At 40.6% G+C, this 26,956-nt stretch overlaps 1 protein-coding gene across 6 annotated transcripts in view; it reads right to left on the bottom strand.

Annotated features, from left to right (window-relative positions):
• pard3ab (par-3 family cell polarity regulator alpha, b) overlaps positions 1-26,956 on the bottom strand; it is a 285,627-nt gene that overhangs the window by 176,158 nt on the left and 82,513 nt on the right. For all 6 annotated transcript variants that reach the window (XM_085439578.1, XM_085439579.1, XM_085439583.1 and 3 more), the window contains exons 3-5: positions 24,521-24,704; positions 18,466-18,653; positions 16,801-16,944 (exon numbers count right to left, since the gene is read on the bottom strand). In XM_085439578.1, coding sequence (XP_085295704.1) covers positions 16,801-16,944; positions 18,466-18,653; positions 24,521-24,704 — 516 coding nt within the window. The remainder of the gene's footprint in view (positions 1-16,800; positions 16,945-18,465; positions 18,654-24,520; positions 24,705-26,956) is intronic.

Here is a 26,956-nt window from a genome sequence, read left to right as displayed (position 1 = left end):
GAAAACGGAAAATCTCCGTTTTCAAAAATACCCGTGTACGTGTGGACGTAGCCTCAGTCTCTGACTGGAAGCGCTAATTCGTCATTCGGCTTTTGTCAGACTAAAGTAACTGTTAAAACTGTTTGAAAAGCTAAGCTATACAACAAGGAGAGATTGAGAATTTCCTTTTAGTTCTCAGTTTATTTGATATTGACAAAAGTTAGTCAGTTTTGTCTGTTCTTCTGTAAAACAAACTAAGATTTATTTTTAGAATTAATATTTTGTTTCTAAGTGGAATTGACAATTTAGTCTGTTTCGTTTGTTCTATTTTGAAACTTAAACGCTTTAGCGGCTGCCTTTTGTGTAGTTTGCAATATTTGCCTTTATCTATCTGAAAAAGTCTCATGTTCCTTAAGTACATCTACCCTGTTGAACTTATTATGGGGAATAAATATTTAAATAAAAACAAGCTGCTGATTATTTCACATTTTACTTGTGAGCAACGGCACATTTAAATCTTACAAATATAGTTATTTGGCTTATATCGTGATAGATATCGTTATCGCCTGAAATGAAAAAAAACATATCGTGATATGAAAAAATCTCATATCGCCCAGCTCTAACTGAAAGCACTCAAAAGGTTCATTAGAGGCCACCTGAATGAACTCACACATTTCATCATGTCAAGGGATGTAATGATCAAACATGGCTGCACATGACCTTCGATGTCTTATTCACATTCTGGCAGAGAGGAGGCAAACATCCAGCTGAGAGGATAAAAATAGCAAATAGTAAAAGAACACTAGCTCATCTCAAGTTCAGCTTTACTAGCTTTAAACATTTGATGCAGGATCAAATAAACTCGTGTCCCTGATAAGTTTGATATTGTGCTGCACACAGTCCAATCCATCCCGACACAGAGACGTATAATGAATGCTGATGCTTGTCTCCGTGCAAGACCACAATGCATCATTAAAAGCAAGCTTTCAATTACAGATCCCTGCACTAATTCAATTAGTCTCCTTTGAAGACACTTTGATAATGGGATCCAGACGGGCGGACGGCATCGTCAATAACTCGAGGATTTATTGAGCCAAGGGGACGTTATCGGAGTTTATATCATCCCGGCAGCCTGTCGCGGTGCTACACAAGGAGAGGAGAACGCTACGTGTTCGCGTGAATTGTGCGGTTTTGCATGAAGGGCATATTGAAAAATATATAGAAGATTTCAAAAGATAACGTGAAATTTTGAATGTATTTCACTTTCAAGGACTTTACTTTATCTTTAGTGTATGCATCTTTGTGGTGTCACTTCTCTTAAATCCTGGCACAGAGAAGGATTTGAATATTTTTCTTGCTCTTAAATGAGTCCTAAACAATTTGCTGTAAGAGTTTCCCGTATTGTGACATGGCTGAACAGTTCCTCCAGTGTAAGGGGAGGAAATGTTCCCTTGTTCTAGTGAGTGGTGCTTGTTAAAAATGGAATAACAATATTTTATTGTGTTTCTGTATTGAATTACAATGAGTGTTAACTTAACTGGTCCTCCTCAACTTTTAAAAGCTTGTTTTGCCTGATCGTTTAAACATAATATGAACAAAGACGACCTTAACTTCAATCATTTGAGTTCCTTTGGTCTCAGCCCATTTCAGTTGCTTTGGGACCATTAAACCGGTTTATGGCGTCATGCTATCTGCCCATAGGTTAATGTTGCCATTGGGAGGTCACCCAGTGGTTTTTGAAGTCCTGCTTTGAAGCCTCGGTTTAGTGTGTGCATCTTTTTTTGTTTTGTTTTTTTACAGCCTGGGTGGAGGGCAAAGTGCATCGATACACTGTATTGGTCTAACATACAGAAAACAGATACCAGCTCATTTCTGCTGAGCAGCATACAAATGAAATCCTGTATGTTCTATTTTTGGTGGACTTGCTCAGGCTTTTGTCAGATAATTGCATTAAATGTATCCTATAACACCAACACCACAAGCATGGCTGTTTGCCCAGTACAGTGATTCTAATTAGCCGAGCAGAAAGGTAGCCGCATGCGTTAGCATCCACCTGTCAGTTACAGCAACCATGACATATATAATGCAAACTTTCTATAGCCAGCGATGTTTTTGTATCAAACTGTAACATGTTTATTTTATTTCTGCTCTTGTGAGTCTACGTGGACCTTCTTGGTTTTGTAGCCTTAGTCAGGTTTACAGTGTTATCCAACACTATTAGGATGAACTAGACCACATATAGTAAACCAGGCCCCACATTAAAGTTCAGGGTTCAGCGTTAATAAGATGAAATCGGCTGCATTTCTTTGGTCACGTCTGTTATCTCTGGGTTCTGTGTCTGCAGCGCCAGGCTGGCATGGATCGTTTCCCCCGGCTCAGGATTATTTCGCAGTGACTCAGTCCCAGCCAGCTTTCCTTTGTTGCCAAACATCCCCATCAGTTTGATTGATCTGCGTAGTTCTCTCACCGGCCCCTGTGAAAGCGTTAACTTCTATTCAATAGCAACAACACGTCCATTCACCAGATGTGGGCACATTATCTTCAACCCATCCTTGCACTGCCACAGCTTTACGATGGTCCCATCTTCAAACTGTTGGGTTTCAGGCGTGGTTGGACTGGTGGCAGCCGTACTACAGATTCCAGCTCAAAACTAGGAGATGCAGAGACCGTTATTCCTCAAGAAAATTCCTTATGCAGGAAAATTCTGTGCCGGTTACAGTGCCATCACTCCCAATCCACAGTCACCTTCTTTGAAATCATCTCCCTCCCTCTTAATGCCTCTTTCTAAAGGCCTGCTGATACAGCGCACTTCCAAAACACTCTCTTGTGAAGGTCGTTTGCACAGTCTCTGATTGTGACCCTTATCAAAGAAGCTACTTTTCCTTCTTTCAATGCAAATATAATTCTTTCTTTGAATGTAGAGGTCATCCTCATCAACTCTCCATATCTGATGTCTCCCGATGAGCCCGATGAGGAGGAGTGTGTTTGACGGGCTAAATGATTTCTCAAGGCCAATCTGCAGAATAGTCACTCTTCTCATTTCTTCTCTATATTTGATGGTTTCAGGTAAAATTATCCTGTGTGTTTTCTTCTGATTTATACACGTCTCACAGGGCTGGATTGTAAGCCCTTTATTTAGACCGGTAAATAAAACATTAAAAAACTCATCCCCTCCTTGATCTTACTTGATCCTCCAGAAGAGTGTGTAAATGTTTATATTTTCCATTTTAATGTGTTCAGCTTTCCTGATGGTAGGATATTTTTCTTCTTTCTCCTGGAAGGAAATCTTCCCTTCTTTTTTTATAATGTATTTTTTTCGATGTCCTTCCTCTGCTGCGCTCTTGTAACCTCGAGATAGTCATAACATTTTTATAACTTTGCAGACTTTTAACTTTAACTCTTTTGAACAAAAGTATTGTGTTAACTCTTTAGGTTATTCCATTACTGCCAGTCCCTAACAGCTCTAGGTCCCCATGGTTCTGGTGAAAGGCCTTTGCAGAACAGTGGAGACTATGGTGACTGTGATTTTCTAGGTAAATGTACAAAATCACATTCCAGAAAAGTTTAGGTGTCTTTGAAGGCCAAAAAAAATGCTGACAGTAACGGCACGTCCTTTCCTCGGCCCCGTCTCCACACATACAGCACTGTTTCTGCGACACTCATGTACCTCATGGAACTACAGGAGGCAGCAGTAATATCGGCGCGCACAAAATGAGACTTCCAGCACTTCCTAAATTACCGCAGAGCCGCTGTAGCAATCCACTTAATTCAACTGCAATTTCTCCGATCCAATTCAATCAAAGTGGCTGGGGTTGGTGGAGGGGTATCAGCGCACCAAAATATGCAATGCAATTTACTCAAACTTAATAGACAATGGAGGCCTCATCAGGAATCAAAGCAATTTCAAAACTCACATTTTAGAAGAGCTCAGTCAGTCTCGTTTGAAGTAAATTTGTGGGTTGTGTTAAAAACGCTCGTATTGTGAGTCTGACTGAAGACGCGGAGGAGGGCAAAGGGGAGGGTTTCCCTTTTAAGCCAACTTTATTCCTTTCCCAAAGTTATCAGATGTAGTCTACAAGAAAAATAAGTGAATACAAAGGTTACAGAGAGGTGTATCAGTATTCCTCCAGAGAGTGAAGGGGAGATGAAGCGAGTGATGGGACAGAGAAATGAAAAACTACAGAATAAAAGGAACAGTAGATTGAGGGAGTGACTCAAAGGATGACAGAGAGGCAGATAGCGAGACAGACAAAAACGCATTACACGAGGGACAGAGAGCCACGACAAACCTCGTTCAAAGGATGACAAATGACACTTTGAAAACTCCCAGCTATAAATCTGAGGGGATTCTGAGATCTTCTGACATTTTACAATTTCACACTTTTGGCTGTCAAAACAAAAAAGAAGCTGAAAGTTTGAGGTTCTCCGGATGTGTCAATCATTCAAACGGAGTATTTAGAAATACTAAAGGAGAGTCGCACGAGTGAGCTGGAAATACCACCAGGGGGTTAACTATCTAATGTTTGCTGTGGGGGTTATACCTGCCATTGTCACTCCTGAACACATCCTGAATGGTGACGCGACATCCACTGATATGAGCCACACAGAGTGGAGGTGCGAGAAACAGGAGGAAGAGCGAATGTGTTCGACTTTAAACCATATGCATCCCATATGGAGAGTCGAAATATGTGGCAACTGGAACAGATCAAGCCTACACACGTTGCACTTACTTGCATATATAAACTTTGAAGTGCAATTCATTCCATGTAGAGAGCAAATAAAGGGGATGGGGTGCATATGCGTATGTTGCAAATACGTGCTGCATAAAAGTAACGAGGCACGGTGCCATTGCTGAAGTTTTTGCTGTTGCGCGTGTCAGCTTCTAAAGGTTTTAACTCAGGAAGCTAATCAACATGAATGCTCAAAATAATGAGCAGCGCAAGCATGTTCAGTTGGACAGAAAAAACACAGACTGAGTCTGCTGAGGAGGGCTGCGTAATTCTTTTAAACTGACCTCCCGGACTGATTAAGCTGCTGATTGATCTTTTAAAAGTCACGAAAGAACTGTCAACTTCAAACATACCATGATTCTTTGCATAAACAGTACATACCAGCTGATTACACTGAAGCTTTCTGAGCAAGCTCTGCACTAATGCAGCATGTTCAAATCTCTGCAAGTAAGTTCAATTTCAGACAAATATCCTGACAGAGGAAGGAAGTGGCGAACACGTTTGAAGCAATATTTACTTCCTGGACATTCTAATGGTGTTAGCGCAACGAAGCGTCTTTTATGTTGGTAGTTTTCTAAAATTATTCACCTGGAGACAGAACACAGCTGGAGTGGCGAGGGTATGGGGAATGTTTTAGAGCATGAAGAGTAGATATCATTTATAACAAAATAATCAGATAATGAACCCAAGTACTTCCTGATGTTACAACGTCAACCTTTTAGCTGCCACAGTAACAAAAACCCAAACAGCGTTTTCTTTATAGAAATTTACGTCAAACTTGAAGAAGTTTTTATTCATTTGTGTGCTTTCATCAGAGGTCTTAGAGCTACCGCAGGTCTAATCTTCGTGGTGTATTCGCCATATGCCCTTACAACAGAGCAGCATGGGCCGTGGCCAGTCACACAGCTTGTTATGTGATGCACCATTTACCAAGATGACACTCCCGATAGAGCCGCTGCAATAGAGCAAAATAACAGGTAAAGCTGACCAAACTACCCCTCTGAGAGGAAGGGAGCTATAGATAATAGTGACAAGAAACACACACACACACAGCGGTAGAGATGTCAGATTGAAAGCCATTATTCTGACTGACTCAAACTGTAATGGCTGCAGCTGAGAAGAGTGTGTCTATATAAACAAGTCAAGGGGAAAAACAAAACTTCTCTCTATCGTCTCCCTCTGGCTTTTTCCTTCCTGCAGCAATGCGTTTGGTACCTTCAGCAGAACTTCTGTAACTCTCACAGCACCGTTGATGAGTCAAAAACTTTAGCTGAGCTATGACTGAATATAGTGCATATATAAGAGTGTTTATTCTTACTATTAAAATTCAGGGAACTGTAATTTAAATTAAGCCCCAATTTCAAAATTTGATAATTTATTTTTACATTTTAGAAAAATCCACCTAGGGCTTACAGCATGTCACACATTTGAAATTTTTTGGTCTTGTCAACTGATGATTTGCATTTATTATAAAGTTTTCTGCATGTTCTGGACCCTTTCTGGACAGAAATCAAAACTAAGCTAATTAACAAATTGAAATTCTCGTGTTTTGCAAATGAGGGCAAAATAAATTAATTTGTAGTGAACTGGCAAATCACTCTGGAGGCTAAAGCCCAGGGATGAAAAAAAGTTTCATCTATATTCACTATTACAGTTTTATTCAGATGGTTAGAAAAATGCACTTTGAACCTGCTTGCAGGTTTTGAGATCAGCTGTTTTGGATGTGTACTCGTCGTCCTTCATTTCAGGACAATCTGCTCGACTCTTCGGTGGGCAGGTTTCATTTCCAGAGCACAACAGACGTCAATAATCAGCTCCGTCCCTCTTTTGTCAGATCTCTGATTCTCCTCTGATAACAGCTGGCACCTGCTGTTGTCATCCTTCTCATCTGTCTTTGATCGTTTTATAGACCGCCGATAAACTCTGTTGCTCACGGAGCCCGTAGAGCGCTGCAGATGTACAAAACTGAGATCCTTATCTTGGATTTCAGTCTCTGCTGTATGTGTTTCTAACCCTTCCTGAACATCAACAGGCAACAGGTGGATTAAGTTTTGAGAAAGAGCTACCATCTGTCCAACCAGCGCAGGTCTCTTTTAGGTGTAATTACTTCTTGGTAGCAGGTGAGCAACATGGAATTACATGCTCGCGTGTGTGCCTGCAATGTCCTGACAGCAGCTTGCAGCCTAAGATGGAGCTCCCTTTGGGAAAACTGTGTACCCACAAGAGGGGGAGAGCTGTCTTTCATCTCTCCTCCGTCTCTCTGTTCTGGCTCTCTCCCTGCGTCCCTCCCGGCTGGAAAAGATCTGGGCTCCCACAGCTCTCTGTCATATTAAAACCAAAAGGTGATGAGGAGTGGAGGACCAAAGAACAGACAGAAAGAAAAGAGAAATGAGAGGAGTCAAAACAAAGGGACTGATGTGAGGACGGGATATAAAGAGCAAAGAGAAGAGGAGGATCAATAGAGAGAGATGAGGAGCGGGATCTGTGAGAACGGAAAGATGAAGTGAAATGGAAAGTTTTTTGGAGTTACGATGTGTCGCTCTAAAAAAAGCTGACGCTAATTCTACTCAACTAAACGTCTTCCTGATTGAAGCAGAGGAAGAAAAAAAAGAGGAGGGGGGTGTTTAAGCAAAGAATTTGTTCAATCAACAGCAGCGGAAGCACATGTCAAATAAACAATGATGAATATGTGAGATTGGATTTCACACGTGGAGACGTTTGTAAATGAAGGACGGAGACATGCAAGTCAAACACGGGCGGTTATTCCAGGTGGCTTTGAGGCTGTAAGCGTGATGTCCTTGTCCTTCAGTCATGTGTGAAAGAAACTGTTACTGTAACCTTCTTATTATTACAACAGCAACATCACTCCTCCTCAGAGGCCTTTAGAAATACAGGAAAAAGAATAAAATGAAACCATCTCTCTGTGTATGAATATAATTAATAAAAACAACTCCTCCCACGGAACATGAAACAACTACTACACAAAATTAACAACCACACTGCTTAAACAAGCTAGCAATAGCTGGTCACAACCAGCAGACCGTCATTTCAAGGTCACTTTGATCATGTTTGGCTAAGTACATAAACATCTGAGACTTCATTCTCACAGTTCAAGTCTGTTTAAAGTTGAAACATGAGCTGCAGAAAGGCCAGCTTTGGCTCTATGGGAAAAATACAGAATTAAAAGAAATTTCTGTAAGCACATGTGAGCTGGCAATGGGACTGATAGCATTATTCTGCTTTTAACCTCATGATCATTGAGATGGATGATAAATAACTGCCAGTATGTTAACACTGCAAGCTCATGGAGATATTCCATATACTTCCTGGATCGTATTTCAACTTCTCACAGTGTAAGAAGAGCCTCCTGTTAGACATAGCCAGTCTTGTCACAATACCAGATTACTAGATATAAATGAATTTAATCTTTTGTTCACAAGTATGTGAAAGAAAGAGGAGGTGGTATGACAATTAGGTAGATATGTCCTTAGATAGTAAACATGCCATATTACTCTGTCATTAGTTACAATTGCATAACTGGCAATATGTCAGTTACTTGACACATGCCTCTTTGTTCTTATCTTTAGCTCTTAAAAATCAAACCTTTTCCTCTGTGTGCGTTTTGTTTTATATTTGTATTATTTGACTGTAAGATTCCCCCCAGATATGCACCCAGACCTGGTGACTGTGTGAAAAAGGCAAATAAAAGATTTCATCTTCATCTTATCTAGCAAAAATTAAGCCAGAATGAAGGTGCAGTGTGCGAAAAACAAAGTACACTCAATGATTTACAACTTGTAGAAGTCCCTTTAGCAGTAATAGCTTAAAGTAAGCATTTTCTGTGCTCTTTTCATATTATTAGATGAATTTTGGCTCTTTCCACAACCTTGCTTTAGTTTATTGAGATTTGTCTGCACAGCTCTGTTATGGTCCTGCCTCAACATTTCAATCAGGTTGAGGTCTGGATTTTGACTGGACCATTCACTTGATTCTGTCTTTATTCTTTTTCCCACCAGCCATTCCTGCTGTAGATCTGCTGATGTGCTTGGGATCCTTGTCCTGTTGCATGACACACTCTGTCAGACAGATTGAGTCTTTGGCATACAGAAGTGGTCACGGTCAACTCAATGACTGCAAGCCTCCCAAGTCCTCTGGCTGCAAAGCAAGCCAAAATCATTGCCCCTCCACCATTTAGCCTGACAGTTTAATGTGTGGCCGTTTGTGCTGACGTTTTCTATGCTAACTGAGGCCTGTAGAGTCTGAGATATAGTTCTTGGGTTTTTTCAGGATTTTTTGCAGGTTCTCTGAACAATGCACGGTCTGACCTTGGTGACTTGGTGAATTTGGTGGGGCATCCACTCCTGGGAAGCAGTCTCAAATGTTTTGCTCTTGCGAATAATCTCTCACACTTTAGAATGACGCACTTCAAATAGTTCTGAAATGTTCTTACAACCCTTCCCAGATTGATGGACAGCAACAATTGCTTCTTTATGATCATTGCTGATGTCACTGTGTTAACACTTGAAGGCTCCAGTCCAGCAAACTGTCAAGAGTCCTGCTTTTCTAGGTGCGCTCACACTTGCTGATGATGAATTAATTAAACAGATCTGATTAGCGGCACCTGGCTGCTACTTACCACCTTAATTCCTATGGAAGCAGGAAGGGTAAACTCAGCTTTTTTCCACATTCTGCATTTTGGCTTAATTATTGTTAAATAACTAACAACATGGTGTAATAATTCACCTGAGGTTGTATTTACATCATCTTTAAGACCTGCAGAGGACCAGATTATTATTTCCATTATGTCCTAATACATAAAATGTCACAGCTGAAAGAGGGTGCACTTTCTTTTTCACATAACTGTATCCGTATACTATTCCTAGTACTCTTTACAAGTGTTAATGAAGCCATTTAGTTCTAGAAAAGCATAGTTTTATCTGTGCTGTGGAGATTTTTTTTTCTAAATTAGCACTACTATAAGTAAAAAGGAAAAATGTATAAATGACAGTATGCTGTGGTAGGTGTATGTCATGTCTGACGAGTGGACATCAAAGCTAATGAGCACAAATGTTAAGATGAGAAAGAAAGGAAAGCTGATTGAATGAAAAGAAGACTGTAATTACCTACAGTGTGCATGGACATGAGGGTTATGATGTATGAGACAGAATAACAAAGTTCAAATTAAAATAATAACATTGGAAGAGTGAGAAGAAAAAAAGATTAGAGGCTCATTATAACAAGGTGACAGCAGATTAACACTGTTCACACATCTGCAAACACACACCTACAGCATTTATCGATACACTCATTTACACCACACCAACATATTGTACAAAAACAGAAGGAAACACCTTCAATCTAAGCTCCACAGCAGCACCTACTGGTCGCTTGCACAGAATCTGTTTGCACTGATCGTACTGCTTTCACCCATCACTTTCATCTGTCTTATTAACGCACAGACACACACACACACACACAGACTCTATAGTATGCACCCACAAATCTCCTGAACCATCACACAGAAAATGATATGTACACCAGACAGCTGCACAAATGAAAAAAAACAAAAAACAACAAAATAAAAGAAAATCATATACACAGAGACACAGACATGCCACAAAACTTGAACATGCAGGTTTCAGTGCACATACGAACACAGTCTCACACAGTCTGAGGTGATTTATGACTGTGCGGCTCAGGTTTGCATGATTTATCCTGCTAAAGCTGCACTGTGCACCTGAGGGACTCAACCCTCCACTACACACAATGCATGGAGGCTTGTTAACAGCAAAGCAGCAGAGGAATGTGCGTTTGTGTGCGTGCTTACACATTTTTGTTTTTGTGCACACTTCGAGTGTAATTTGCTTTTATTGTGTAGGTGTGCACACGGCCTTGATCACTCTGGCTAAGGAGTGCCTTGAATCCATAATATAAGTATAAGGTACTTCTGTGTTTTAATGAAATCTTCGTGTACGTTTATCATGTGGACGGATCATAACATTGTGCTAGTATCTGCAAGCTTGCAATGTAGCATGTTACTCGTGTGTAGCAAAGCTCACAGTGCAGATATGCAAAAGCACTGACATTCCTGCACAGGTCTGTAGGTGTGTGAGCAGATCCACCGTCAGAATGTCTGTAACAACAACATCCCCAGTGAGCCGTGTGAAGCCTCCATCCCACCATGAAAGATAACCTGGTCCCCCAGCAGTCTAATGGCTGAGGACACGCAGCAGCAAAACAAGCTTCTGTGATCGCTGCATCACATGCTGTGATACACTGAGCTGCTTTATGCTACCAAGGATTTTTTTTCTTTTAATATTACATTTTGAAAAAAAATTCTCAGTTTTTTTAAAGGCTACAGCCAGTTTAATGAGGTCTGTACTGTTTCTGAGGCCATGGCGGCTGCAGCTTTGTCAGTAGATAGTCTGTAGCGAGCACCCCTGGAGCTGCTGATAGAAAAATCAAAAGCATTTTCTTCCAAAATCATTTGACTTTATGTTATAGTTGTCTGGAAAGAAGTCTTGCTATCAAATGGTAATTGTTTTAAACTAGCCCACAGTCCACCACTCACCTAAAAGTATGAAACAATCCTAATAAGAATACGGAGTAAGCAGATTACTCCTTCTAATCGTGGCATAAATATGCAGATACAACAACAATTGTAAACAAATTAAATAAGTAAATAGAATTAAAATTGTTTACGACTTCAACTAATAGAAAAAAAACCCCCAAAAACAACATTATGCCTGAGTTTAATGATATGTATGAGTGTTAGAAATGAGTTGAGAAGAGAAACTACATTTCCTGCATTAACACTATGGAAGCTCCAGCTCTGGGTATCAGGAATGTCAAGGGAAGGGCTCCAGGCATATTACACATGCACAGAAAGAAGCTCACTGCGGTCCTGTGAGTTGTTCATCCCAGTTCTCAGTTATTGAATTTTTAGGTAGAAATAAAAGGAGCCTTTATTTGAATTGTAAAATTGTGATTTGGAGTTCTTTACTTTTTTTATCCACCAATCTGATCTTTTTTTTTTTAAATCAATTTATTACAATTTATTAATTTGCTGACATTTAATGGACAAATAAACGCAGACAAATATACAGTTTTGTATCAAAACTACATACAAGTGCAATTCACATAAACACAGATGCCAGATATTAAAAAGAAATACACCCAGTGCACCAAACAGAAGCAGACATGCACTGACCTGCAAGTCCTCAGAGACCGCCGTCGAAGACTGACCCTGACATGTTACAGTGAGAGTGTGTACGCGTGCATGCGTGTGTGTGTGTGTGTGTGTGTGTGTGTGTGTTGTCAGGGTTCAGCTCACTAACACTGCAGGTGGTTCAGTGACTTTTGGTATTTCCTCTTAATTGGTTGATTTGCAACCCACTCGAAAACTGTTTGGATTTTTGACACCTGCTCACAGCTGACACACAAAACATACACACAACGCATACACACACACAGACGATGCCACAGACATGTTAATGCATAAACACACACGCACACACACAGATGCAAAGATCCATAAATGCCCTCACGACTCATGAATATACACACAAACGCAGACGGCAGCACAGTGCAGGCCTCTTTTCTCTGCATAGCCTCGGCACCTCCACCCGGCTCTCATTAATACACACTCGAATGACAGCTCGCTGTTGCCATGGCGACCCCCTACCTGTTGCCAAAGGAGGCTGGTAGTTTAGGGGGCTTGTGAACGCTGCTCAAAACTATTGCAGCTCAATTTTTTTTTTTTTTTAGCTGTGTGTCAGGAAGCTGCCAGTGCTGCTCCAGGCACGCACAATTAACCACTTTGGAACAGAGAATAGTTTCATTCATTTCAATGCAATTCAATCTGGCTCACTTCAGTGCAAAGCTATGCCCTGTTCTGTGCGTTTTGTTATGAGAGAGGCTGAATTCTCCTCAGGAGTAAAATAGGCCTACTCCAATATATGATGCTCTATTCTAATTCTTCTCTTCATTTTCGTACTCGTCTGTTCGACGTTATTCATTCCGGAAAGATAAGATGAAACTAACTTGAGGAAATTGCTTTGCTTAATTCATCATTCCGAGCTGCTCTATTCTAATTAAATCACTGCATATTCTATTCTTGCTCTGCTATTCTTCTTCACCACACCATTCTATTTTATATTGTTAACAAAGGTTTTATACACTGCTGGAAAATGGCTTTCTGGGCTAATTGTGCCGTGGAGGGATTCTTCTTGCTTCTCAAGAGGAAGTTTAGGAACTACACAGAAGCTGTACATCCATTAAAAATACATGAAATATTCCAAATCAGCACTATTAAGAGAAGATGCTTAAAAATCACACCCTTGCTGCAGTTTCTCCCACAGGTTTTTATGCACCACGATAACTTCAAACTCTACAGTTTTTTTCTTTTGGTCTATATTCTGCTAATGTGTGGTGTTATTTTTTAATGACCCATGTTGGCCAGGGATTGCTGGGGTTAGGGTAGGATGTAGGGTTTTAGCGTCTTTATGTGTAAAGTTTGCATGTTCTTGTGTATGCGTGGGTTCCCTCCAGGTACACCAGCTTCCTTCTAAAGCCCAAAGACACGCAGTTAGTGGGGTTAGGTTAACTGGTGATTCTAAATTGCCCATAGGTGTCAAGCTGAGTGTGAGTGGTTGTCTGTCTCGCTGTGTTAGCCCTGCGTCAGACTGGCAACCTGCCCAGGATGTTTCCTGCTGCTCGCACTATACATACACATACACATGCGCACACAGAGGTATGGACCTAAATGTTGTATGTTTAATTGGTAGTTAAATGTTGACCTTTTATAATATCAAAGGTCAAGCATATCCATGTTACACCTATATAGGTGATTTTTCTTGCTTCAGCACTGTGTGGGTGTGTACAAATGAATTAAAGCTGAAATCTCAGTCACTCACTTATTTAGTTGCATTCTTTAGGGAGGGGATTTTTTTTAACTTGATCATTGTGATTTTCACATGGAGTCTAGTGAGATGGCTTTCCTTCAGCCTGAGCAAAGGTCAATCAAAAGTCTGTTACACTGTGTACGAAGACGGTGCTGAAAGTGACAACTGATAATTAAATGGCACCGTCTTGCTATAGTCAAAGTGGAAGTAGATGCTCATATTAAATGTTTTTAAAGTTTAAAATAATGATGGCATATGCACAAATAATCTCAGGATTCAGACTGCTCTCTTTTTGCACTCCTGGTTTTGGTTGATTTCAACAAGACTTTTCCCTTTATCGGTTACTAGATGAGCTGCACCCCAAGCACAGCACATGTTCTGTCGACTTAAATTTTTATCCAACACTTCCTGCTTTGACCTAGCTACTCTGCAGGTTTTCAAAGTTAATCAAAAATGCCTTTACTGTGGTAAAGCTAAATGCACTTAGCAACAAGGAATCCACATAAAAAAAATCTTTTTTGAACCCAACAGGAGGTAAAGGCACACGCTCACTTCACAGAGGGCTTTCATCAACAAAGCTCAGTATGAAGCTAGTTTTTCAGTTATGCTAATGCTAACACTATTCCACCTTAAAAGCATTGTTTTACATAGTAGATAAATCCAGCGGCACACTTCAACTTTAGTATAAGATAAATGGGTAATTTTTCAACTTTGAATCAAACAATTAAAAAAAATACAAATGCAAAGCTAAAAATGAACATTTGTTTTTACCTAAACAGGCAGCAGACTTTGTGCTATTTCATAATTCAGACGTGATGTCTAAAGACAAAACTTCTCAGAGGGCCAGGTCTGGTTTAAAGGGTTGCATTTCTATATAAAACAAAGAAATGTCTCCTTTTCATTTAAATTCAGACTAACAAAATGAAATATAGCGATGAACAGTGTTTCGGTCAATGCAACAATAGAATAAGACAAACGAGAGCATTTTAAACTTAATAAAGCAGCAATCACGGTCTATAATCAAGTGTATACCAGCAGCCTTTAGCTTCAAACACAAGCCACCCCATCCCCCTGGTCTGGTATATCTCATATTCTTTCATTTGATTACAGTAAAAGTCCGGAACAAAATCAAGGCTTTTCTCATCATGCACTAAAGTTGCACCATCCTTCCTGGAACAAAGTAAGCTAACTGGAGCTTAAATCAATGTGATACAACCCTGCACACAGAGGGTTCCCGTGCAGAGTCGGCCAACACAAGCAACTCGTGAGGTCTCAAGACTGCGTTTGTAACACTGCAAAAACCAGTCCAACTTTACATATGATGTAATGTAACAAGATTCAAACCGTTTCATTGGGTTTTTTTCTGCTCGGCCACACACACACAAACACACACACACACTCCACCTGAGCTCTTGCAGAGCTAGCACAAAAAAAAGCTGTCTCTCTCCATCACAAGGAGAGAGACAGCTTCAAATAAGACAGACACACACTCACACACTCCAAGGCCACACAGAATATTGTAGAGGGTCCTGTCATTGTGGGAGCTGTCAGGATGAACATATGGTTGGGGAACACGTGCTCGAGTGTGCATGTGTGTGACTTTAGGAGGGCAGATGGCTTTCAGCAGGTCATTAATACCAACTACACATCCTGCACTTATCCCATCACTTAATCCCCATCAAACTAAAACCTGTTGTAAGGCGGAAGGAGGAAAACGGCGCAGCCCCAAACTAATAAATGGTGACAACTTGTTGTACATTTAACCCATCAACCAGTTTACGAAAGACCTTATATAACAACAAAGGAAGCAACCACTTTAAGCTAAATGGCACTTTGCAGAGAATCTAAGTGTTTAAGACAATAAATCAACATTAATCCATAAACAGTTTCAAACTGCTTTTAAAGCTTCTGAGAAACGGGTTAAATTGTTCTGGCTATTACAGAACGAGCACCAGGAAATTATGACACAGATTATTTCTTAATGAGGTTCCACCAGAGCACAGCGTAGGCAAGGTTTAGCTAATTGTAAAGCACATGTGCATGAAAACGAAAAACAAACAAACAAATAAATAGTTTGAATTTGTTACTTTTTTGTTGGGTGACAAACAAAAAACAAAAAAAAAACGCTGATGATGTTGGATTTCTTCATGAGCATGAAGAAACGGCCTGAATGTTAATAAAATTCAACATTTTCAATTGGCCATGTGTTTAGCGTTAAGAGCTGACAAACCAAGAGACACAGAATCTAAATCCATTAAACGTGACGCATTCAAACCCAAGATTAGCTCATCTCCACAACCACACTTTGATGCTAGTCTTTATATGTTCAGTTTACACTATGGGCATTAAAGTGAAACATTTTAATGAACGCTCAGTTTTCACAACGATTGTGGATCAAAGCCGAATCGACTGCTTTGTTTACTTCCGTTTCATCTTCTGCATTACACAAGAGATCATCATTATTTCAACACAGGACTCGACTTTAAACCCAAGTCATCAAAGCTAAACAGTTCTACTAGTGCAAAGCTGAAAGGCCAACCAACAGAAAAACATCCTGAAGCTATGAAACTGAAAACTGTTCATTTCCAAACCGAATACAATCCAAAGGATACATGCAGATCATACAGAGTCATCAGTATTTATCGTGATATTCCGAAAAACTCCATGTTATACTTCATGGCATACATGACCCCAGTGGGAAAAGATCCCAACTCGGCAATGTTCTGGGGATCCAGTTAAACAAAACCACATGTACTACGGGTGCTTATGTTATTTACTATATCAACATTATGTTATTTCCCCATCCTCAGCTGCTCGCTCATTGTGGATTTATGGTAGAAATTCTTCACTTTTTAACCTTTCTGCAGAGATCCAAAGGGAGTGATAGAACTGCGCTCAGGCTCTGGAGTGGATCTAGGCCACTCAGACAGGCTTTCAAAGAGCCTGGGCCTGATGGGTAGTCTCAGGGTAGAACTGGCTATAAATCTCTTGACCTGGAGAGTTGAACTTATCAGGTGTGCGCGTCATGTAAAGCCATAAAAGTCTAACAGATGCAGTGCTTTCTTCCGGAACAGTTGATTAATCCTCATGTCTTCACTTTCCACACACACTTTGGGAACAATACACAGACAGAATGCACTGCTTTGAAGGAAAGCCCTGGTAGTACACATGCAGAAATAAACTCCTACCTGTTCCTGTCTCTCCAGCCAGCGGTCCACCATGGGATGATTGGCGCTGAGCGATGACCGTGCTGTCTCTCTCTGGAATTCTCTCTGATTGGCCCAGGTCCCAGCATCTCGTGGCAGACTGCGGTACGTGTCCATCCCTTTACCCTACAAGAAAAAAAAAAAAAAAGGAATAGTTTTAGTTTTTACTTTTAATACTGTTACTACATTTCTCAGACATATGCCATGTCTGCTTTTTGTTAAGTAAATGTTTCTTTTCTTACTGAAAAATGCACATCAAGCATTAAAACCTTAACAATAAAGGCTAATCAACCTGCGCTGAATTTGTTCACAAGTCTTTTTAAAGACAGACCGGACCACTTTATAGTTGTGAGCTGGTGTGTGTACATCTGAGTATATTCTCGAGCATCTCACACTTCTGATAATCAGCTGTCTGCTTGATGTTTATTCAGCTGTGTAAAAACTATAACTTTAATCTCAGCCAAACCGATTTACTCAGGAACAAATAAAATACTAAAGAAAGCCAAACAATAACATTTTTAAGTTATCTAAGTGACTTATATATGTTTAACCTGAGTAGCGAAAGACGGTGGTGGGTTTGAAAACGATTTGCTGGGAGTCCGGTGTTCTCACTGGCTCTAGTGAGCCTTGCCCCCGGCTCGCTATCGAGCTAGTGGGTAACAGACGTCTCCGAAAACGTCGGCGCGCTTTTAAAAATATGTGGTGTCTTGATAAACTGAGCCGATATTTGAGGTTTACACAGTTACATTCTCGCCTGAAAATATGTTAAACTTTAATTTTGTGACCCAGAAAGAATAATAAAAGTAACATTAAAACTAACTAGCTGCTGCCATTGTTGAAAACTGAGCAGGGCCGCAATGGGCCGCGCTATGAATTCTGGGACACAGTCTTCTTCTTCGGGGTTTAACGGCAGCTGGCATCCTTGTACATGCAGTGCTGCCATCTTCTGTTTCAGTCCGTTATTACACTCTTAATTCCTACTACTTCAAACGACGCGTCGACTATTAAATCAGTCGTCGACGATTTTGATAGTCGACGTAATCGTGACTAGTCGACTAATCGTGGAAGCCCTAGTCTTCACACTGACAAATACAAGTCGGTGGGTGTCTGGTGGGCTCGGAGCAAAACATTAAACAGTTACTTTTACAAAAAGAAAAGGAGAGACAGAAGATGTTGGAATTAAAGTGAGTCTATCTGTGGCTCAGCAGAGCTACAAAAACAAGAAAATCAAAGATGTCCAAATAGCAGAGTTGTGGCTTCTGTGGTTAAATAAAAGCAAGCTAGATACAACGAGCATCTCTTAGTCGATGATGTTTATTCACACTTATTGGGTGGTGCATCTTAAACAACAGTGTGGAGGTATGTGGCTTTAGGCACAAACCGAGCAGAAGGGTGCAAATGTTCAATGTGATCAGTTTCATCTTGGGAAAGTACAAAAAGCCATAAAGCAGCTTTTAAGGAGTTCTATGGTGACGAAAACAAGATGTTGATATATAACAGATGCAAAGGAACCTTTAGTGCATTTGTACTAAAAAGACAATGGCATCCCTCATGCAGTTTTGTGTGTGCAATTTCCTTCATTACCGTCAAATTATTCAAAATTAGCTAGCGCAAAGCCATGTCTGGTTTTGACATCCAAGCACCAACCTTCCTTTCCAGGCTATTTGTGCCAGACGAGTGGCGAGCTTTCAGGAAGCCAGCGGTGGTCGACCAGCGGGTTGGGTTCTTCCTTGATGGCGTCTCATCTGGTTGGACCCGTGACTCACCGCCGCTGAACGGCCCATTGATGGTCATCAGAGCAGGGTCACTGCTGCGCCGGACGTGGAGGGGCATATCTGAGGAACGGGTCATACACCAGGGCGTCAAAGCATTGTTGTACCTTTTTGTTTTTTACTTTTCAATGGAAAAGTTCCACTTTCATACTTATGTAAAAAACAAAAAACAAACAAACAACAAAAGAAACCCTCGGCTCTAGCTGTTAAAGACTAACGGCAAAGGCTGAGGAAGAAGACAGTTTGGAGATGATTGATGTAAATTTGCTGGAACAAATTTTACGTCTCAAACAATGTGGGCTAATAAAAGAAACAGATTCCATTATCATCCCATTGTGAATTAATGTGAATTATCGCCACAAGTCTAATCAGGCAGCCCTGCTTTACTGTCAGTGCATCTCAACCATAACGCAGAGCAGCAGGCTCTGTGTGGGAACAACAATAAGAGGAAGAGCCTATTGAGAAACCCCAGCGTTAGTGGATGCCTTCCATTAAAACTCTTCACTCTGAAAAGTTCCAGTGTGTGGGCGGTGGGCCAAGGTCCAAATAACAACCTCCAACAGGGGCAGCGCGCACGAAAACACCGCAGCCCGCGCTTGTACACAAGACACGACGTTATGACAATAAAAATAACCTCTGGAAATTTCCACGAGCTCATTTGATTAGCTGAAAGGGCAGCCATCAGACCACGCAGGAGACACGGATTATAAAAGGTTAGAAGTGTTTAAAAAGCCAGAGCGTTGTCTCGGGACGACCACGCCAAGTGTCATGTTCCCATGTTCTCTTCCAAAACATATTGCTGTTTACAAGCTTTCAGATGTTTGGAGATGGTGGTGTGTGCTCATACAGGAAATGCTGTGATCTTCCCAAAGAGTGTGTATCTGAGTCAACAGCTTGTTTTTGTGTGTGTGTGTGTGTGTGTGTGTGTGTGTGTGTGTGTGTGTGTGTGTATTGTGAGACTAGATTGACTGTGTTCGTCTGTGTGTGTGTTAGTGTGCCTGTTTATTTGTGTTTCCTGACAAACTGTTGAGTTTGCGCATGAGATCATCTAATAGTTTTGTTTAGAGTAGGATGCGTTCACATTAAGTGGATCTTTGTGTGTGTGTTCAACTTGTGTAAAGAATACACATTAATGATGAGTTTTAATTTCGGATGTGCACAAATCAGTGACCAATGTTGTTTATGTTTGGAAGTACTAGAGCCCACAGCTACAGTGGTTGATGAGAGTGTGTAAATGTGTACACTCATGTACTTGGCTCGGTGGTTCTTCTGGGTCATCCAGAGCGTGGGATATGAATCGCTCTGAGCTGTGGGAGGCAGTGGCTCTCTGGGGGATGGAGTTCAGGAGGGGACAGAGTGCGGGCTGCCTGACAGGTCTCAACAACACCTACAGCTGAAACTGCAACTCCCAGGAGGCATTAGGATGCAGGGGTGCTTCCCTCGAACCGAATCACGGTCAAGACTAATGTGTCCCGAACCCACATCTATTGAATTTGCATCGGCTCTGTGGAAAATGCTTGGCGGTTTCACGCAGTCACAATGCTTTAAACAAAGACAGGTCGCTACCCTTCTTTGTCATCGCTCATCTTAAATGCCATTGTGATCTCGCGGCACAGCTGCAGTCATTAACCTTTTGTTCGTCTTGTCAGACGCAGTGATCAGAAAACAATTATTCTAACTACAGCACAACAGCTTGGTTAATGAGTGCCGGTTAAGATACCGTTCACCAGCTCAAATTTCACACTACTTCAGACATCTCATAAGTGAGAAAAAAAGAAGTGCGTAATGACAGCACCTATGTCATGAACGCAGCTGCAACAAAACACAGAATAAATTACACCAAAGTCTGCATAACTCTTTGAGTACAAGACCTAATCAAATTAAATGAGGAGTTATTAAAAGCAGGTATGTCATTTAGAAGTAATTGCAATATTTAAGGGATGCAGGGCAGTTCGGCAATAACATTCCCGACATAAAAACAGGATTTGGGAACTCTAAGGCTGCAGTCCCAAACTTTTTTTGCCCCAGGGACCAGTTTAATGTCAGACAATATTTTCATGGACCGGCCTTTAAAGTGTCGCGGATAAATATAGTAAAATAAAACAATACGATCAAGACAAAAACTGTGGTATTTTGTAAATATAATAATAAACATGAATTCACTGTGTAATTGTGTAACTTTATTAGCAGCGTCCTCTTGAAATGCGTCAACAACATTGAGAGTAACATCCTCCTCTCTGCCCCTTAATGCTCTCTGGTCGCTATGGTAATGGGTAAATATTTCTTTCAAAATAAGACACACAACTACAACACGGGAAAAGACCCAGGGAAACTGAGTTAACGATAAAAAACCCGAAAACCATAAATTTCACACCTGAGCCTCAACTCTTGCGGATCGGTACCGGTCCCCGGGGGTTGGGGACCACTGCTCTAAGCCATGATTACGGTCCCCATACAGCGTACTTTGATGTATGTCAAATGTATGATGTATGCAAAAAGTTCCTCAAATAATTTTTTTTTGCTACACCCTCCTGGTCTTCATTACAGCTAGTTCACACAAAACAAATGATGCTTCTTCATCCCCGACACAAACAGAGCTCTGTTTTTACCTTCGTCTATTCATATCAGGTTGTTTTGGGGATTTTTACCATTTGCACCAGTGTGATATGGAGTGAAATCATTTTATGCCCAATTTTTGTTGTTTTGTTAGTTGACACGGGTCAAAGCAGCAGTCACGCTGTGAGATGGCCAACCTTCATTTGATCCCAGGCCATCTCTGATCACAAGACAAGATGCAACAGCCAACTTTCACCATCACTGTGCAACAAAAGACTACTGCTCTGGAGGAAAAAAAAGTAAGTAAGTAAGTAAAATTTTATTTATATAGCACATTTCTAGATAGAAATCACAAAGTGCTTTACAAGATATAACAGATTATAAAAAACAAAAAACAAACAAGATACAAACAAAACTAAAGAAATCATCACAATTATTTCACTTTGATCATCTCTCATGTGGAATAGCGCAAAATCACACAGGGTACACCAAGCTCAGTTTTTTTGCTATGTTCAAAAAGACAATCTTTTTCAAGTTGGCATCTGAAAGCCTCACACATCCACAACAGTAGTATTGTCCCTTAATTATTATTTTCTTATCTGCAGAGGTTTTTCCATTTAACAAAGCCAAGAAAATAACATCAATCCATTTGTGAATTTCGATAGAGCTCTCTGTCTAATAAGCTTAATCATTTTTCTTTTAAGCTCCTGGGCCGAACAAGAAAACTGGCAAAGCCCCACAGAGTCCAGCGCTTCTCATCTCCTCTTCTCTCCAACATAAATCAGTGATTGAAAGCTAGTCTCATTAGGGTGCTTATGAAAAAAATAATCGAATTCTTTCTCTTCCATGTCAGACATTTTTCTTAAAACCCATTAAAATTCAGCTGATGAGATTCTGAGTCGTCAATTAAGCAGGGTTAGAATTTATTATGAAGAAAGTTAAATTGGACGCATCTGGCAGGTGTGATTGTAGCAGAGATGTCAATTTCTTACTGAAAATTCACAATCAGCATTCTCATCCAGAAACGCAATTAGGGCTAAAGTGACCTCCGTCACACTGTGTGTGTGTGTGTGTGTGTGTGTGTGTGTGTGTGTGTGTGTGTGTGTGTGTGTGTGTGTGTGTGTGTGTGTGTGTGTTATTGAGACCAAGAGAAAAGGAAAATTGTGCTGTCTCTGTCAGTCAATGCTATTTCAAAGGTCATTAGTGAATAAGACAGTAGAGGGCTTTGGTGCTAATTAAAAGACAGTAATGGAAAAAAAACTCCTTTTAACTTTTACTCTTTCTGATAACTACACATAAAGGTGCTCGACACATCCAGTCTAGAGGTAAACAAGCTCTATGCTAAAAGTGAAAAATCTTAATCAAACTTCTAGTTTAGTGCAGGAGCCTACTTTACAGTGCTGCTGTGATCACTACATGCTAACACACTAATTCTCTGTTTAAATAAGACTGAGCTAGCTAGCTAGCATTAGCATTAGCTGACAACTACCCGCCTCCAAAAGAGACCACAAAAACGCAGCACCAACAAACAAATAAATACAAAGAGAAAAAGAAAGGCAAACATGAGCCTTCGATTTGTTTTAATACAGTCTGTAACTATAGATTTACTTTAATATCTTTTTGTCTGCATCCTATTCATTAAAAAAAAAAAAAAAAAACAAAACAAAACAAAAAAACAAAACAAAACAAAAAACCTTGGTATGAATTAGACGCATTTCTTTTGGACCAAAAAAATATTTTGAATTTATGATTTTCTCTATTTTTGTTATTCAATTTTATATTAATAAAACCATATTTTTTTATATCAACTGTATTCAATAGACGGTGAAGAGAGGACAGGAAAGCAGGGGCAGACATGCGGCAAACAGTGTTGCCAACTCCTCAGTAAGGAAAATCGCTATTGGCTGTCCTAAAAGTTGCTAGAAGTCGCTAAATGACGTCACTGCCTAATTTGCATAATTGGTCATGCTAATATAATTGTAACCTACGTTGTTGGAGAGAGAAATAACATCAGGGAAGAGACATAAAGTGAGTAAAAAACATCCTAAATGCATTTAGAATTTATTTAGAACTACAAATTAAATTTATTTTAGCAATTATTGTTTTTTGTAATGTCACAATTCCAACCCTGCTCCTTTATCTGGGCTTGGACCGGCAAAAGTGGCCCGAAATAGGCGCTCTGGTGGAGTTACACTGTGTGTGTGTGTTTATAAGTAGTTTTAAACCTGATCCACAAAACAGCATAACAGTAAAAGAAGAACTGACTGCGTTACAGTCAGTGCGGGAGCAGCGGCTTCGCTCATGCGCGATTCATTTGCAGTTCGGACGCATAGGTGTGAACATCTTCTGCCCTGATAGCAGCTGGGGGAGGACTATCCTCCGCCCGTGAGCGCTTTGGAACGGGTGAGGTGCCCCCGGCAGCACCCGCTGCTTGTTGAGAGTAAAAGCGATACCCGCTTTCACGTCAAAAAGTCGTCATAAATAAGTCTCCAATAACACCAGAAAAAAGTCGCCAGATTTGTCGCTAGTCGCTTTTTTAGAAAAAAAAAAGTCGCTAAGGGGGTCTGAAAAATCGCTAAATATAGCGACAAAGTCGCTAAGTTGGCAACACTGGCGGCAAAGGGCTGCAGGTAGGACTCTACACTAACCTGGGCCAGCTGCTCTCAGCTGCATGGCATGTGGTTGCCCGCTCAACGTACTGAGCTAAACTGGCGCCCATAAAACCATAATTATTAATTATTCTAATACAAATAGAAGGAACACTTCTTTCACTTTAGGTAGTCTGATAAAAATATGGACGGGTGGTGACGGTTGTCTTTCTGTATATTTGCGTGTACATGTTTGCTTGCTTCTGTGCAAAAGATCTCGCTTGATCCGAATTGACAAATCACCTACACGAGTCACTTTCCCATCCAAACTCAGAGTAATTGCAGTAGAAGAAGCGACTTGGCCAGCGAAACTGCAGAGGTGAATGGCCTCAGCGTCGCATTTGATTTAGGAGGCAGCGAATAGAACCAATTAGCCACTTTGGCCGGGGATCAAACGGCTATCTGTGTCTGAAAAAAATAAATTAAAAAAAGGCACCTCCTGTCCAATTAACAAAATTTATGAACAGGGCGACGGTAGGGCTGGGACGTGATAAGGTGATTTGTTGTGTTTTCTCTATACTGCTGTGGTTGATGACATTTGACTCCAATGAAGATGATAACGTGAGGAATATAAGACGAACTGAATTAAATATTAATCGGCCAATGTTGCAGTTCCTGATTGTATCTTTAGGGTAATGATCCATCTGTCAAAATAATGCATGCCTGTGCTAATAACCCTAATGGTATTTGATCCAGAAACGCGTGTTCTCCAGTCTCGCGACTTACTGGTGCGCAGGGCCGAAGGCGTGACCTCGATCTCGCTGGCGGCCTGGTAAGGCTGGAAAGCAGAGGCTCCGCTGCCTGCGCTGAGGTCTGCAGCAAACAGGTCGGGGCTCTGGGTGCCTGTGGAGCTGGCACTGGTGCCATCACCGCCATGATGGGGTTCCTGTTCATCATATATAGCTATTAACTGCAGGAAAAAGGAAAAACAGAGGAGAGAGCACAAAAGGTCAGATTTCAGAAATATGTAGCGTAATGTTACACCGCAGTATCGAAGTAATATGGCACAGGAAAAATATATATATTTTTAACTTTATGGAATGACAATGCTTAGCTGTAATCTGGATATAGAGAACAATTACAAAGAAGGTGCAATGGCAGGAAACAAAAAATGATAAACACCTAAAAAGAAGAAGATGATAATGATGAACGACTCTTTTGTAGCAATACCTACTCATTTTCCCTCAGACTTGAAATTAAGCAGCATTCATGCATTTCCCCCCATATTTAAAACTACACGGGAAAGGAGAGACTTCATTATCTGCAAATCTGATTTTAATCCATTTAATCCAGGAAGAGGCAAATAAGAATAATTAAAACACAGCACACTGTGTGATTTTTGAAGGTAGGCATTAACACCAACTGAACCACACTGGCTCAAAAATCAGTCCTACTGGGTGTAATCAGGAAGTCCAAATCATAGCTGGTGTTCTATAAATATAGAAGTGGCTTCCCTGAAAATGTGCACAGATAAATAGAAGCCATGGTGGTCCTTCTCGGCTCAAATGCACGGGGACCGCACATAAAGTCCAAAGGAAAATTGAGGTGATTTAGACCCCCCCCTATTTTATTCTATGACAGAGACACACTCATTATGTCCAATCATATTCTCCCTCCACTCAAAAAGCTTCGTCTTTCACTCCATGTCTTTATGTTCAAAGACCTCACAGATCTGATTAATTCCAGCGTCTGCAGAGTCCCTTTATTAGATGCCATCTCTCTGCGACTCCCACTAGGCCGGCGTATGTGCTCCGCTGGCTTCAGTTAGCTGAGGAGAAAATGAAAAATCCATCCAACACGTGCCAATTTGAGGGATGTGATCCGAGCGTCCCTTGAGGTGAGATCTGATGCAGAAGCACGACTGTGATAAGGTTTGCCCCTAATGCACAAAATATTAACCACATTCAAAACTAGCACACGTGCTCAACCGCTCAAACATCTTCAAGACATCACTTCACTTTATCTGGGTTTATTGACATGATCCTAACCAAAGGAAACGCCTGAACTTTAAAGAAAAACTGACCAAAAGCAGCTAGTCACAGACAACATACTAATTTCACCTCAAGGAAAATATATATATTTTAAAAATACCATGCTGTGTGTGAAATAAAGATATGTTTTTGCAAGGGCTCTTTGAAGATCAGTAATAAGGGTTTCCAGGTTTATCGATTTTATTTAGCGTCAGAAATAGATTTTCCTCTTAGAGGAAGAGTTTCAAATGAAGCCAGTTTAACATTTATAAGAGGAGGGAATTCAAAAGGAGAAGCATTTCACTTCTTCGAAGCAAGCAGTTCTTTAATCAACAATTTTAGTTGCATATGCATCATGAATACTGCTTTTAATATCATGGGCTAGAGCTAATCAGTAAGGTAACACTCAGGAGTATGAAAGCAAAACAATCACTACAAGCGAAGGTGTCTACATAAGAAGCCTCGCTTCGACTGCAGTCGGAGGAGAAAATCTTTTATACTAATCTCAGGAAGTTCTGATCTTACACCGTGCAGAAACACGGTCTAATTTCACTACGGGCAACCAAGAGAGAAGTTCAGTGTCAAACTGACCCAATTCTGATCAGCGATGACAAGAGTCCATCGCAAGCGCTCAAGTGCAAGTGGTCACACCGGGACATCCAAGCAGCGATTTAAAAAACAGCCGCCACTCAAACCAAGGTCGAGGGGCGCCACTGGAGAAATGACCAAAGAAGATCAGCCAAATTTCTATTCCATGCGGTTTTTGACTTTTTTATGGGCATAGACGGGGAACTAAAGGGTCACACCTCGCCGTTTATGAACGTATGGTACAAAATGACTGGAGGGTTCTTTTAAAAGTAGTATATTTGTTTTTAAAAGTAGTATATTTGTTTTTAAAAGTAGTATATTTGTTTTTAAAAGTAGTATATTTGTACGTAACGTATGACTAAAATAAATGAAACCAATTCCATGGTGGAGTCGTTGTGTGTCTATTGCTTCAATGATTCTCACAAGTAACATCAAAGTCCAAACATCATCTTCATCACACTAAAGATGAAAAGAAACTGTAAGCACAAAATATTAACACTCCAAGACATTCAGGCTGCATACAGTGCAAATTAAAACACATCAAATTCTCTAAATCACACACACACACGCACACACACACACACACGGACAAATAAAAAGAAAT

The sequence above is a fragment of the Copadichromis virginalis genome, linkage group LG18 (assembly GCF_057382275.1).
Source record: "Copadichromis virginalis isolate Kocher_CV1m ecotype Utaka linkage group LG18, C_Virginalis_male_GT1.1, whole genome shotgun sequence".
Classification (NCBI taxonomy): Eukaryota; Metazoa; Chordata; class Actinopteri; order Cichliformes; family Cichlidae; genus Copadichromis; species Copadichromis virginalis.
The sequence above is the reverse complement of the archived record's forward strand: the minus strand, read 5'-3'. Positions and strand labels throughout refer to the sequence as shown.